The sequence below is a fragment of the Oncorhynchus clarkii genome, unplaced genomic scaffold (genome assembly GCF_045791955.1).
Source record: "Oncorhynchus clarkii lewisi isolate Uvic-CL-2024 unplaced genomic scaffold, UVic_Ocla_1.0 unplaced_contig_4871_pilon_pilon, whole genome shotgun sequence".
Classification (NCBI taxonomy): Eukaryota; Metazoa; Chordata; class Actinopteri; order Salmoniformes; family Salmonidae; genus Oncorhynchus; species Oncorhynchus clarkii.
The window spans coordinates 170,941-185,892 of record NW_027261028.1 but is presented as its reverse complement, the minus strand read 5'-3'; the positions used below and the strand labels follow the sequence as shown (position 1 = coordinate 185,892).

The following is a 14,952-nucleotide window of genomic DNA, read 5'->3' as shown; positions in this document are numbered from 1 at the left end:
GCCTTGACAACTATAAAACACACAGTAACAACCTCACTGTCTGGCCTTGACAACTATAAAACACACAGTAACAACCTCACTGTCTGGCCTTGACAACTATAAAACACACAGTAACAACAACCTCACTGTCTGGCCTTGACAACTATAAAACACACAGTAACAACCTCACTGTCTGGCCTTGACAACTATAAAACACACAGTAACAACCTCACTGTCTGGTCTTGACAACTATAAAACACACAGTAACAACCTCACTGTCTGGCCTTGACAAGTATAAAACACACAGTAACAACCTCACTGTCTGGCCTTGACAACTATAAAACACACAGTAACAACCTCACTGTCTGGCCTTGACAACTATAAAACACACAGTAACAACCTCACTGTCTGGTCTTGTCAACTATAAAACACACAGTAACAACCTCACTGTCTGGCCTTGACAACTATAAAACACACACAGTAACAACAACCTCACTGTCTGGCCTTGACAACTATAAAACACACAGTAACAACCTCACTGTCTGGCCTTGACAACTATAAAACACACAGTAACAACCTCACTGTCTGGTCTTGACATCTATAAAACACACAGTAACAACCTCACTGTCTGGTCTTGACAACTATAAAACACACAGTAACAACCTCACTGTCTGGCCTTGACAACTATAAAACACACACAGTAACAACCTCACTGTTTGGTCTTGACAACTATAAAACACACAGTAACAACCTCACTGTCTGGCCTTGACAACTATAAAACACACACAGTAACAACCTCACTGTCTGGTCTTGACAACTATAAAACACACAGTAACAACCTCACTGTCTGGTCTTGTCAACTATAAAACACACAGTAACAACCTCACTGTCTGGCCTTGACAACTATAAAACACACAGTAACAACCTCACTGTCTGGTCTTGTCAACTATAAAACACACAGTAACAACCTCACTGTCTGGCCTTGACAACTCACACACAGTATCACTGTCTGGCCTTGGCAACTACACACAGTAACAACCTCACTGTCTGGCCTTGACAACTATAAAACACACAGTAACAACCTCACTGTTTGGTCTTGACAACTATAAAGGTGCTATGAGACAGAATAATATTTGAACAACATCAACTAAACATACTACAGTATCAGGACATGGGGGTTTCTCCTTCTCACCTGTAGTAGAGACAGTAAAACACTGAACAAACATACTACAGTATCAGGACATGGGGGTCTCCTTTCACCTGTAGTAGAGACAGTAAAACACTGAACTAAACATACTACAGTGTCAGGACATGGGGGTCTCCTCTCACCTGTAGTAGAGACAGTAAAAGCCTGGCTCCTGTCACTGGGTCCTCCGATGTTGACAGCTCTGACGTAGATGAGGTACTGTCTTCCTGACTCCAGCTGGATCAGACTCTCACAGGTAGGAACAGCCACGATGGACCTGCAGGGAGAACCAATCACATTACAGACTCTCACAGGTAGGAACAGCCACGATGGACCTGCAGGGAGAACCAATCACATTACAGACTCTCACAGGTAGGAACAGCCACGATGGACCTGCAGGGAGAACCAATCACATTACAGACCTGCAGGGAGAACCAATCACATTACAGACCTGCAGGGAGAACCAATCACATTACAGACCTGCAGGGAGAACCAATCACATTACAGACCTGCAGGGAGAACCAATCACATTACAGACCTGCAGGGAGAACCAATCACATTACAGACATGCAGGGAGAACCAATCACATTACAGACCTGCAGAGAGAGCCAATGGGGAGTAGAATTGATGTCAACTTTTTTTCAGTTTAGTCAATATAGGAAGTGAATTAAAATGTGCATTTTATATTGAAACTTCTGTGTGTGTGTTTATGTGTGAGTGTGTATGTGTGTGCTTGCAGGCGTATGGGGGTGTGAGAGTGCATGTGTGTGGGGGTGTGAGTGTGTGGGGGTGTGGGGGTGTGAGTGTGTATGTGTGTGGGGGGGTGAGTGTGCATGTGTGTGGGGGTGTGACTGTGTGGGGGTGTGAGAGTGCATGTGCGTTAATTCTTACTCAGTGACCCCACTCTGTCCATCAGTGCCTGTCTCAATCAGCTCTACGGTGTAGGAGTCGACTGGGTTGGTGTTTCCTGACTCCCAGCGAATCAGAGCGGCTTCCGGACAACTGCTACACTCCCTCTGTCTGATGACTGGTGGAGATGGGACTGGAGGGGGAGGAGAAGAGGGAGCGAGAGAGAGGGAGATACAGGGGGATTAAAGAGGTAGGGAGGGAGAGAGAGAGAGGGAGATACAGGGGGATTAAAGAGGTAGGGAGAGAGAGAGAGAGAGAGAGGGAGATACAGGGGGATTAAAGAGGTAGGGAGGGAGAGAGAGAGAGAGAGAGAGAGGGAGATACAGGGGGATTAAAGAGGTAGGGAGGGAGAGAGATACAGGGGGATTAAAGAGGTAGGGAGAGAGAGAGAGAGAGGGAGATACAGGGGGATTAAAGAGGTAGGGAGGGAGAGAGAGACAGGGGGATTAAAAAGGTAGGGAGAGAGAGAGATACAGGGGGATTAAAGAGGTAGGGAGAGAGAGAGAGAGATACAGGGGGATTAAAGAGGTAGGGAGAGAGAGAGAGAGAGAGATACAGGGGGATTAAAGAAGTAGGGAGAGAGATACAGGGGGATTAAAGAGGTAGGGAGAGAGATACAGGGGGATTAAAGAGGTAGGGAGAGAGATACAGGGGGATTAAAGAGGTAGGGAGAGAGATACAGGGGGATTAATGAGGTAGGGAGAGAGAGAGAGAGATACAGGGGGATTAAAGAGGTAGGGAGAGAGAGAGATACAGGGGGATTAAAGAGGTAGGGAGGGAGAGAGAGAGAGAGAGAGAGATACAGGGGGATTAAAGAGGTAGGGAGGGAGAGAGAGAGAGAGAGAGAGGAGATACAGGGGGATTAAAGAGGTAGGGAGGGAGAGAGATACAGGGGGATTAAAGAGGTAGGGAGGGAGAGAGAGAGAGAGGGATATACAGGGGGATTAAAGAGGTAGGGAGGGAGAGAGAGACAGGGGGATTAAAAAGGTAGGGAGAGAGAGAGATACAGGGGGATTAAAGAGGTAGGGAGAGAGAGAGAGAGAGAGAGAGAGAGAGAGAGAGAGAGAGAGGGAGATACAGGGGGATTAAAGAGGTAGGGAGGGAGAGAGAGAGAGAGAGAGAGAGAGAGAGATACAGGGGGATTAAAGAGGTAGGTAGGGAGAGAGAGAGAAGGGAGATACAGGGGGATTAAAGAGGTAGGGAGGGAGAGAGAGAGAGAGGAGATACAGGGGGATTAAAGAGGTAGGGAGGGAGAGAGATACAGGGGGATTAAAGAGGTAGGGAGGGAGAGAGAGAGGGAGATACAGGGGGATTAAAGAGGTAGGGAGAGAGAGAGAGAGAGGGAGATACAGGGGGATTAAAGAGGTAGGGAGAGAGAGAGAGAGAGAGAGAGGGGGAGATACAGAGGGATTAAAGAGTTAGGGAGAGAGAGAGAGAGGGAGATACAGGGGGATTAAAGAGGTAGGGAGAGAGATAGAGAGAGGGAGATACAGGGGGATTAAAGAGGTAGGGAGGGAGAGAGATACAGGGGGATTAAAGAGGTAGGGAGGGAGAGAGAGAGAGAGAGAGAGGGAGATACAGGGGGATTAAAGAGGTAGGGAGAGAGAGAGAGATACAGGGGGATTAAAGAGGTAGGGAGAGAGAGAGATACAGGGGGATTAAAGAGGTAGGGAGGGAGAGAGAGAGAGAGAGAGGGAGATACAGGGGGATTAAAGAGGTAGGGAGAGAGAGAGAGAGATACAGGGGGATTAAAGAGGTAGGGAGAGAGAGAGATACAGGAGGATTAAAGAGGTAGGGAGGGAGAGAGATACAGGGGGATTAAAGAGGTAGGGAGAGAGAGAGAGAGATACAGGGGGATTAAAGAGGTAGGGAGAGAGAGAGATACAGGGGGATTAAAGAGGTAGGGAGGGAGAGAGAGCGAGAGAGATACAGGGGGATTAAAGAGGTAGGGAGGGAGAGAGAGAGAGAGAGAGAGGGGAGATACAGGGGATTAAAGAGGTAGGGAGGGAGAGAGATACAGGGGGATTAAAGAGGTAGGGAGGGAGAGAGAGAGAGAGAGGATATACAGGGGGATTAAAGAGGTAGGGAGGGAGAGAGAGACAGGGGGGGAAAAAAAGGTAGGGAGAGAGAGAGAGAGAGGGAGATACAGGGGGATTAAAAGAGGTAGGGAGAGAGAGATACAGGGGGATTAAAGAGGTAGGGAGAGAGAGCGAGAGAGAGAGAGAGGAGATACAGGGGGATTAAAGAGGTAGGGAGGGAGAGAGAGAGAGAGAGAGAGAGAGAGATACAGGGGGATTAAAGAGGTAATTAGGGAGAGAGAGAGAGAGGGAGATACAGGGGGATTAAAGAGGTAGGGAGGGAGAGAGAGAGAGAGGGAGATACAGGGGGATTAAAGAGGTAGGGAGGGAGAGAGATACAGGGGGATTAAAGAGGTAGGGAGGGAGAGAGAGAGGGAGATACAGGGGATTAAAGAGGTAGGGAGAGAGAGAGAGAGAGAGAGGGAGATACAGGGGGATTAAAGAGGTAGGGAGAGAGAGAGAGAGAGAGAGAGAGAGAGAGAGAGAGAGAGAGGGAGATACAGAGGGATTAAAGAGGTAGGGAGGGAGAGAGAGAGAGAGAGAGAGGGAGATACAGGGGGATTAAAGAGGTAGGAAGAGAGATAGAGAGAGGGAGATACAGGGGGATTAAAGAGGTAGGGAGGGAGAGAGATACAGGGGGATTAAAGAGGTAGGGAGAGAGAGAGATACAGGGGGATTAAAGAGGTAGGAAGGGGGAGAGAGAGCAGGAAAAAGAGGTGAGAGAGAGCAGGAAAAAGAGGTGAGAGAGCATAGTGCAGCCCATTGTATTCAGTTGTGCCTTGACACATTCCTATTGAAAGCCACTGTTAGTCAGTTTGAAAGAGGTGTTCCCTGTAACAGGTCCAGGGTTTTACCTGTCACGTAGACAGCCTTCTCACTGGCAGGGCTGATGCCTGTCGTATTGGTAGCTGTGACCCAGAACTCATACTGCACGTTAGGCAGCAGCTCTCCTACACTACAGTGGGTTTCCTTTACCTTCACATTAGACACTGAGGAGGAGAGAAACTCACTTCAATCATTTACAACAATGCATTATAAAGCCTTATTAAAGCCTTATACCTGTTGGTTTTAAGTAAAGTAACCATAGTCTCCCTCATAGGGGAATAGTTGATTAAATTAGATTAAATTAATCCTCTTAGAGAGAGATTGCACATTCCAAATAGTACACCCAATATATTATCTCTGTGTTGGTCCATAATGTCATGAAATATTCAACTGGAATGTCTGTCTATGTTATGTTCTGAATCTATATTCATATTCTATGTTCTGATTCTATGTTATGTTCTGAATCTATATTCATATTCTATATCCTAATTCTATGTTCAGATTCTAGGTCCATGATTCTACATTATGATTATACGCTCTGATTCTCTGTCCTGATGCTACATTCTGATTCTACATTCTGATTCTACATTCTGATTCTCTGTCCTGATTCTACATTCTGATTCTACATTCTGATTCTACATTCTGATTCTATGTCCTGATTCTACGTTCAGATTCTAGGTCCTGATTCTACATTCTGATTCTACATTCTGATTCTACATTCTGATTCTCTGTCCCGATGCTACATTCTGATTCTACATTCTGATTCTCTGTCCTGATGCTACATTCTGATTCTACATTCTGATTCTACATTCTGATTCTCTGTCCTGATTCTACATTCTGATTCTACATTCTGATTCTATGTTATGATTCTCTGTCCTGATTCTAAGTTCAGATTCTAGGTCCTGATTCTACATTCTAATTCTACATTCTGATTCTCTTTCCTGATTCTACATTCTGATTCTACATTCTGATTCTACGTTCTGATTCTACATTCTGATTCTACATTCTGATTCTACATTCGGATTCTCTGTCCTGATTCTACATTCTGATTCTACATTCTGATCCTACGTTCTGATTCTACATTCTGATTCAAGATTCTGATTCTACATTCTGATTCTACATTCTGATTCTACATTCTGATTCTACATTCTGATTCTACATTCTGATTCTCTGTCCTGATTCTTCATTCTTATTCTACATTCTGATTCTCTGTCCTAATTCTAAATTCAAATTCTCTGTCCTGATTCTACATTCTGATTCTCTGTCCTGATTCTAAGTTCAGATTCTCTGTCTTGATTCTACATTCTGATTCTAAGTTCAGATTCTCTGTCCTGATTCTACATTCTGATTCTACATTCTGATTCTCTGTCCTGATTCTACATTCTGATTCTACATTCTGATTCTACATTCTGATTCTACGTTCTGATTCTAAATTCTGATTCTATGTTCTGATTCTACATTCTGATTCTCTGTCCTGATTCTACATTCTGATTCTACATTCTGATTCTACGTTCTGATTCTATGTTCTGATTCTAAATTCTGATTCTATGTTCTGATTCTACATTCTGATTCTACATTCTGATTCTCTGTCCTGATTCTACATTCTGATTCTACATTCTGATTCTACATTCTGATTCTCTGTCCTGATTCTACATTCTGATTCTACATTCTGATTCTACGTTCTGATTCTCTGTCCTGATTCTACATTCTGATTCTACATTCTGATTCTCTGTCCTGATTCTACATTCTGATTCTACATTCTGATTCTCTGTCCTGATTCTACATTCTGATTCTACATTCTGATTCTACATTCTGATTCTACGTTCTGATTCTACGTTCTGATTCTACGTTCTGATTCTAAATTCTGATTCTATGTTCTGATTCTACATTCTGATTCTCTCTCCTGATTCTACATTCTGATTCTACATTCTGATTCTACATTCTGATTCTACATTCTGATTCTCTGTCCTGATTCTACATTCTGATTCTACGTTCTGATTCTACATTCTGATTCTACGTTCTGATTCTATGTTCTGATTCTAAATTCTGATTCTACATTCTGATTCTCTCTCCTGATTCTACATTCTGATTCTACATTCTGATTCTACATTCTGATCTCTGTCCTGATTCTCTGTCCTGATTCTACATTCTGATTCTACATTCTGATTCTACGTTCTGATTCTGTTCTGATTCTAAATTCTGATTCTACATTCTGATTCTCTGTCCTGATTCTACATTCTGATTCTACATTCTGATTCTACATTCTGATTCTCTGTCCTGATTCTACATTCTGATTCTACGTTCTGATTCTCTGTCCATTCTGATTCTACATTCTGATTCTACGTTCTGATTCTATGTTCTGATTCTAAATTCTGATTCTACATTCTGATTCTCTGTCCTGATTCTAAGTTCAGATTCTCTGTCCTGATTCTACATTCTGATTCTAAGTTGTACTGGTGGTGGTTGTACTAGTTGCTACCGTCAGGCCCCTTGGTGCTGTCTACAGCCGGCGTGTCCTCCAGGACAGGTCTGTAGTAGAGCTCGTAGTATTCCACAGAGTCGTCTGAGAACAGGCTCCAGCACACACGCAGAGACGTCCGCGTGGCCGAGTTAGACACCTGGGGGTTGATGACCGGGGCAGATGGGGCTGGAATGAACCATGATCGTGACATTACAGAGAGAGGGAATAGCTTTATGTGAATTAGGTTGTACTGCATGGATGTTTTATTTTCCTCCACAGAGGTTTATTTCATGGTCTTGACACTTTTTCTAAGTGACTCTATTCCATTGATTTCCACACTGCCTCTCCCCACAGACAATTTTAAACACAAAGGACTTGATTAAGACTATTTTATTACAGGATTTTTAAACCATTTTGAAACTTCTCTCAAATGTGTGTCCTTCCGTGGAATCAGAGATTCTGAGAAACCAAACAAAGCTGTCTGAGGTGAGTCACCAAGTGAATCAAAGATAGACACATGTCACAGACCGGTTCTAATGACACCCTACTGTAGTGCAGTACCTTGGACTAGATCCTTAAGGACCCTGGTCAACACTATATAGGGAACAGGACCCTGGTCAACACTATATAGGAAACAGGGCCCTGGTCAACAGTATATAGGGAACAGGGCCCTGGTCAACACTATATAGGGAACAGGGCCCTGGTCAACACTATATAGGGAACAGGGCCCTGGTCAACACTATATAGGGAGCAGGGCCCTGGTCAACAGTATATAGGGAACAGGGCCCTGGTCAACACTATATAGGGAACAGGGCCCTGGTCAACACTATATAGGGAACAGGGCCCTGGTCAACACTATATAGGGAACAGGGCCCTGGTCAACAGAATATAGGAAACAGGGCCCTGGTCAACACTATATAGGAAACAGGGTGCCATTTGAGGAACACAGCCATAATCTCTCTTCAAAACAGACTGACATCACAGCCATAATCTCTCTTCAAGACAGACTGACATCACAGCCATAATCTCTCTTCAAGACAGACTGACATCACAGCCATAATCTCTCTTCAAGACAGACTGACATCACAGCCATAATCTCTCTTCAAGACAGACTGACATCACAGCCATCATCTCTCTTCAAGACAGACTGACATCACAGCCAGCCTCTACAATCATTAACTACAGAAGCAGCATGGAGATTGTCTGTATTCCCTATGTAGTGCACTGCTTTTGACAAATAGGCTCTGGTCCAACGTAGTGTTCTATATGGGGAATAGGGTGCCATTTGGGACACAATCATTGACTCAGTCAAACTTCAGCAGAATGAAAGCATCACTCAAAAGTGCCTGACTCGTCACTCCAGTGGCCCAATGTAATTAAATACTCAGAGAAATGAAATCACTTTTGCATCAAAGTCATTTGTTTCTAAGCAACCCAACTCCCCTAGCTAACCTCCATTTATACAAAAGGTAGAGTTTGGAGTCTGGAAGGATTTCTCTGGGGCTCTGCTCTACTCTGTTCCACGCTCATACTCTTGGTCTAAATCAGGGATGGGCAACTTTGATGGGGGTGGGGGCCACAAAACAATCTGAACTCATCATGGGGGGCCTGCAGTGGCTCGCGGGTCTGCGTACCCACATCCATACCCCTACCTTGCCAGAAAAACATTTTAGCGGCCCCTCCTCTTGACAACGGAGAGAAAACGTTTTAGAGTAAAGTTCCTGTAAATCTACACATTTTGCCATGAGGCGTAGAGAACATTTTGCCGTTTTAAAACAAGAATGCGGCAAATCTACACATTTTGCCATGAGGCGTAGAGAACATTTTGCCGTTTTAAAACAAGAATGTGGTAAATCTACACATTTTGGCATGAGGCGTAGAGAACATTTTACTGTTTTAAAACAAGAATGTGGTAAATCTACACATTTTGCCATGGGGCGGGGAGAAGATTTTGCAAATGTATAACACATTTCATGCAATTCTACTCATATTGCCATGGGGCGAAGAGAAACATTTGCAGTTTTACTTCTTATTTCCGGCAATTCTAGACATTTTGGCATAGGATGGTTTGAGTCCCCCACCCAAAATACAAAAAAAATATGTTTTTTATTTTAGACTTTGTAAATTGACCAGTTGCCCATCCATGGCCTAAATCTAATTACATTTAAATATATATATATATATATATATATATATATAATATTTTACCTTTATTTAACTAGGTAAGTCAGTTAAAAACACATTTTTATTTACAATGACGGCCTACCCCAGGCCAAACCCGGGCGACACTGGGCCGATTGTGCGCCACCCTATGGGACTCCCAATCACGACCGCAAGTTTGTTAATAAAAATCTCAGATGTATCAACCGAGGCCAAAAATCATGGGATGGAAATGTCTGTACATTAAATGTACTACGTTATTCTGAATAAACCGGTTTTAAGAATAGAATTATGTGATCAGAGGGGGATGTAAAAAAACGTAAATAAAAATGTTTTGACAAATGGATCAATGGAGGGATGGATGGATGGATGGATGTATGAATGGATGGATGGATGGATGGATGGATGGAGGGATGGATGAATGGATGGGTGGATGAATGGATGGGTGAATGGATGGATGGATGGATGGACGAATGGACGGATGAATGGACGAATGGATGGATGGACGAATGGATGAATGGATGGATGGCAGTGGAGACTGCTGAGGGGAGGACGGCTCTTAATAACGTCTGGAACGGAGAGAATGGAATAGAATCCATGTGTTGGGTGTGTTTGATACCATTCCACTAATTCCTCTCCAGTCATTACCACGAGCCTGTCCTCCCCAATTAAGATGCCACCAACCTCCTGTAATGGATGGGTGGGTGGGTGTATGGAAGGATGGGTTGATTGAGTGATCAGACCTGGTACGATGTTGATGGAGTCCATCATGGTCTTGACGTCTGACAGGTCAGCGAGGGGCATGTCAAACTCCAGAGGGGTCACCAGCGTCAGGTCAGGCTTCTCCTTCGCAAATTCCTCAATTCTGATTAGGAAAACAAAACATCAATCAGCAAAAACCTTGATTGTGATTGGACAAACAAAACACCTGTCAGCAAACTTCTCCATTCTGATTGGACAAACAGACCTGTATTCAGTGAGGTGAAACGTTCAGAACGTTGCATATAGAAATGGAATGAATAGAGCTGACAAGATGCCCGATTCTACACCACGAAAAATCATACCTGTTCTACAAAATTGTTTTCTATCCGAATGTTTTGTAACGTCGCAACCTTCTGAACAGAGCCCACCTAAAACGACACTGAAAATGAACATTGGGACGTAGCATCATGCGTCGTCATGCTATTCAAAACATAAGCTACGGCAACAAACCCTATTCAACATCAAACACATTCATTATACTGCTTAGTTTAAATTAGTTTGAATTAGTTGGCTAATTAGGATCGGAAGCTATTTTGGTTTCAGAATGAGCGTTGCCGACAAACATAACCTGATATATTATCCTCATGAAACACTCCTAATCAGGCTGTTACACGGTTCACAGCAAATCACACGATTACACTGTTATTAACCAGACTCACTACCATGCAGTTGTAAACAAACACTTATCATAGTTTTGTTATAGCCTGGTCCCAGATATCTGTGTGCCTTGCCAACTCCTATGGTCATGGTCAAGCAACAAGATAACACAAATGGATCAAGCGTGTTGGCAAGAGAACAAGCAGATCTGGAACCAGGATAAAATGGATCTGGAACCAGGCTGAAATGGATCTGGAACCAGGATAAAATGGATCTAGAACCAGGCTGAAATGGATCTAGAACCAGGATAAAATGGATCTGGAACCAGGATAAAATGGATCTGGAACCAGGATAAAAATGGATCTGGAACCAGGATAAAATGGATCTAGAACCAGGATAAAATGGATCTGGAACCAGGATAAAATGGATCTAGAACCAGGATAAAATGGATCTGGAACCAGGATAAAATGGATCTGGAACCAGGATAAAATGGATCTAGAACCAGGATAAAATATAAAATGGATCTGGAACCAGGCTAGTTCGGTTATACTCTCAGGCTAGCAATGTTAGTCTCCTTACAGTATAGTATAGTATAGTTATGTTGTATTCTCAGGCAGCAGTGTTAATCTCCGTTCAGTACTTTACCTCTTTATGGTGGGCATAACAGCCTGTCAAGGGAAAGTTCACAACATCAAAAGTCAACTCCTCCAGTGGTCATTAACATTTTAAGGTTCATAAAACCTTTAACTGGCAGATTAAAACATCACAAAGACCACAGAATATACACTCAGTGGCCAGTTTATTAGGTACACCACACCACCCCGCTCGCGAAAATGGTTCGCTCCTACAGAAAGTGAGTCACGTTGCCGTGGCTTCCTATATAAAGCAGGCAGACAGGCATTGAGGCATTCAGTTACTATTCGATTGAACGTTAGAATGGGCTGAACGAGTGACCGAAGCACATTTTAACGTGGTAATCGTCATTGCTTTTCACTCCCGACAGTCTCTCGGGTTTACCCAGAATGGTGTGACAAACAAAAAACACAACTCCGAGCAAAACAAAGTTATCGTAAACTTTTAAACGTTTCAAAGTTGCAAGTTATAAAGCTAAATTCAATGATTTAATCTTGAATAAGTCATTGTGACGACCGACCCACTACAACAGACCTGTAGAAAGAGTCGTTTGTCCTCGGTGCGGTACAGTTCCTGGGCGGTCTCAATCAGGTCCTTGGATGCGTCCAGGGTGCGTCCGCAGCCCAGCAGCTGAGTGTACAAGGCCTCCAACTTCCTCTTCTTCTCCTCCCCCAGCGCAGCGGCTCGCTCGTCGTAACGATGGGACAACGTCTGTAGAACATCGTTGCAGTGCTGCTCCAGGTGTTGCTCCTGACGACCAAAATTCTCCTGAAAGACATGAGACGCTTCATGAAGCGATGATCAGGGGCTCCCAAACGGGGCTCACAGATCCATGATTGAAAACCCGTGGATGTGTCTTTGTTATGTGTGTACTGTGGTTGTCGTGTCAGTGATAGTGGTTGTCATGTCAGTGATAGTGGTTGTGTCAGTAATAGTGGTTGTTGTGTCAGTAATAGTGGTTGTTGTGTCAGTAGTAGTGGTTGTTGTGTCAGTGATAGTGGTTGTTGTGTCAGTAATAGTGGTTGCTGTGTCAGTAATAGTGGTTGCTGTGTCAGTAATAGTGGTTGTGTGTCAGTAATAGTGGTTGTTGTGTCAGTAATAGTGGTTGTGTCAGTAATAGTGGTTGTTCTTTGAGTGATAGTGGTTGTTGTGTCAGTAATAATGGTTGTGGCAGTAATAGTAGTGGTTGTGTCAGTAATAGTGGTTGCTGTGTCAGTAATAGTGGTTCCTGTGTCAGTAATAGTGGTTGTTGTGTCAGTAATAGTGGTTGTTGTGTCAGTAATAATGGTTGTGTCAGTAATAGTAGTTGTTGTGTCAGTAATAATGGTTGTGTCAGTAATAGTAGTTGTTGTGTCAGTAATAGTGGTTGTTGTGTCAGTAATAATGGTTGTTGTGTCAGTAATAATGGTTCCTGTGTCAGTAATAGTGGTTGTGTCAGTAGTAGTGGTTGTTGTGTCAGTAGTATTGGTTGTTGTGTCAGTAATAGTGGTTGTTGTGTCAGTAATAGTAGTTGTTGTGTCAGTAATAGTGGTTGTTGTACCTCCACAGTGAGGAAGATCTCTTCTAGATGTCCTGCAAAGTTCTCCATCTCCACCACCTTCTCCTCCAGCTTAGTCCTGATGTTATTCACCTTGTCCTGAAGGCACAGCAGAAATGAACTCTTACAGAGGGCCAAGGGTCGCCTGAGTGCAAATCTGCCTGTAGAAGTTGTCAGGAGAGCACACACAGACTGGCACTCAGGCTAGATCAAGGGTCTATTCACATGGAATTAACACATACACCTTCCTCTACCTCCGACTCAACACACACCTTCCCCTACCTCCGACTCAACACACACACCCTCCCCTTCCTCCGACTCAACACACACCCTCCCCTTCCTCCGACTCAACACACACACTCCACCCTTCCTCCGACTCAACACACACACCCCACCCTACCTCCGACTCAACACACACCTTCCCCTACCTCCGACTCAACACACACCTTCCCCTACCTCCGACTCAACACACACCCTCCCCTACCTCCGACTCAACACACACCCTCCCCTTACCTCCGACTCAACACACACCTTCCCCTAGCTCCGACTCAACACACACATTCCCCTTACCTCCGACTCAACACACACCCTCCCCTTCCTCCGACTCAACACACACACTCCACCCTTCCTCCGACTCAACACACACACCCCACCCTACCTCCGACTCAACACACACTTTCCCCTACCTCCGACTCAACACACACCTTCCCCTACCTCCGACTCAACACACACCCTCCCCTACCTCCGACTCAACACACACCCTCCCCTTACCTCCGACTCAACACACACCTTCCCCTAGCTCCGACTCAACACACACATTCCCCTTACCTCCGACTCAACACACACCCTCCCCTTATACCTCCGACACAACACACACCCTCCCCTTACCTCCGACTCCTTGTGCTCCTCAAACACGTCATCGTGTCCGTCCACAGAGCTGTCAGGTGATGGAGTTCCATCCTCATCTGAAGACGGGACATACGCCTCAAACCTGCTGATGATCACTTTATTGTATCCATTATTAAATGATTGATGCGTGCATCATGTCATGCAAAGATTATATACATAGTGCATTAGACACCTTGGTGGCAGTAGCCTTGAGGTTTGAGAGGCGGGCCAGTAACCAGAGGTTTGCCGGTTCGAACCCCTGAACCCCTGCCTGCAAGGAGAATCTTCAGGGAGTGAGCCGGAAGCCGGAGGATCCTGTACACTACCTACTACAGTTGTGCCCTTGAACAAGGCACTTTACCCCCAAGTACCCCTGTCAGCCTGGGATGTTTGTGTTGTGTATCAGGTTGGGTACTGTGACAGCAACAAACCAAAAAAAGAATATCTGTGCAAATGGACCAATAAAGCAGGTGTTGTATTACGGACCTTAGAGAGTCGCTGGTATCCGTGGAGAAACGCTGGAAGGTAGAGGACAACTCTCTAGTCTCTGTTCTCTCAGACACCACTACAAAGGCCTCTTTGGTAGGGAGATCCCTGTTCACCTCCTCCTCCTTCACCTCGTCCTGGTGCTCCTCACCACGCTCCTCGTCTCCACTCAGCACCTCCTCAGTGATGACATCCAGCCTGCTTCCTGTGAAGACCTCATACAGGTCCATGATGGGAGGAGGAGGGTGGAGGTACTGTGGTGGAGATACTGTGGTGGAGATACTGTGGTGGAGCTACTGTGGTGGAGATACTGTGGTTAAGGTACTGTGGTGGAGATACTGTGGTGGAGCTACTGTGGTGGAGCTACTGTGGTGGAGATACTGTGGTTAAGGTACTGTGGTGGAGATACTGTGGTGGAGGTACTGTAGTGGAGATACTGTGGTGGAGATAC

The 14,952-nt window shown here is 44.6% G+C and overlaps 1 protein-coding gene across 1 annotated transcript; it reads right to left on the bottom strand.

The window, feature by feature from the left end:
- Positions 1–1,308: 1,308 nt before the first annotated feature.
- On the bottom strand, positions 1,309–14,760 carry LOC139403855 (fibronectin type III and SPRY domain-containing protein 2-like; the record flags this gene model as incomplete). The annotated part of the gene is given in 10 exon segments (XM_071147012.1): positions 1,309–1,442; positions 2,057–2,207; positions 5,007–5,141; positions 7,457–7,624; positions 10,342–10,463; positions 11,603–11,625; positions 12,125–12,358; positions 13,131–13,226; positions 14,016–14,118; positions 14,502–14,760. Coding segments are annotated over 10 exon segments (1,396 nt in total), but the record flags the coding sequence as incomplete, so codon positions are not given.
- Positions 14,761–14,952: the final 192 nt, after the last annotated feature.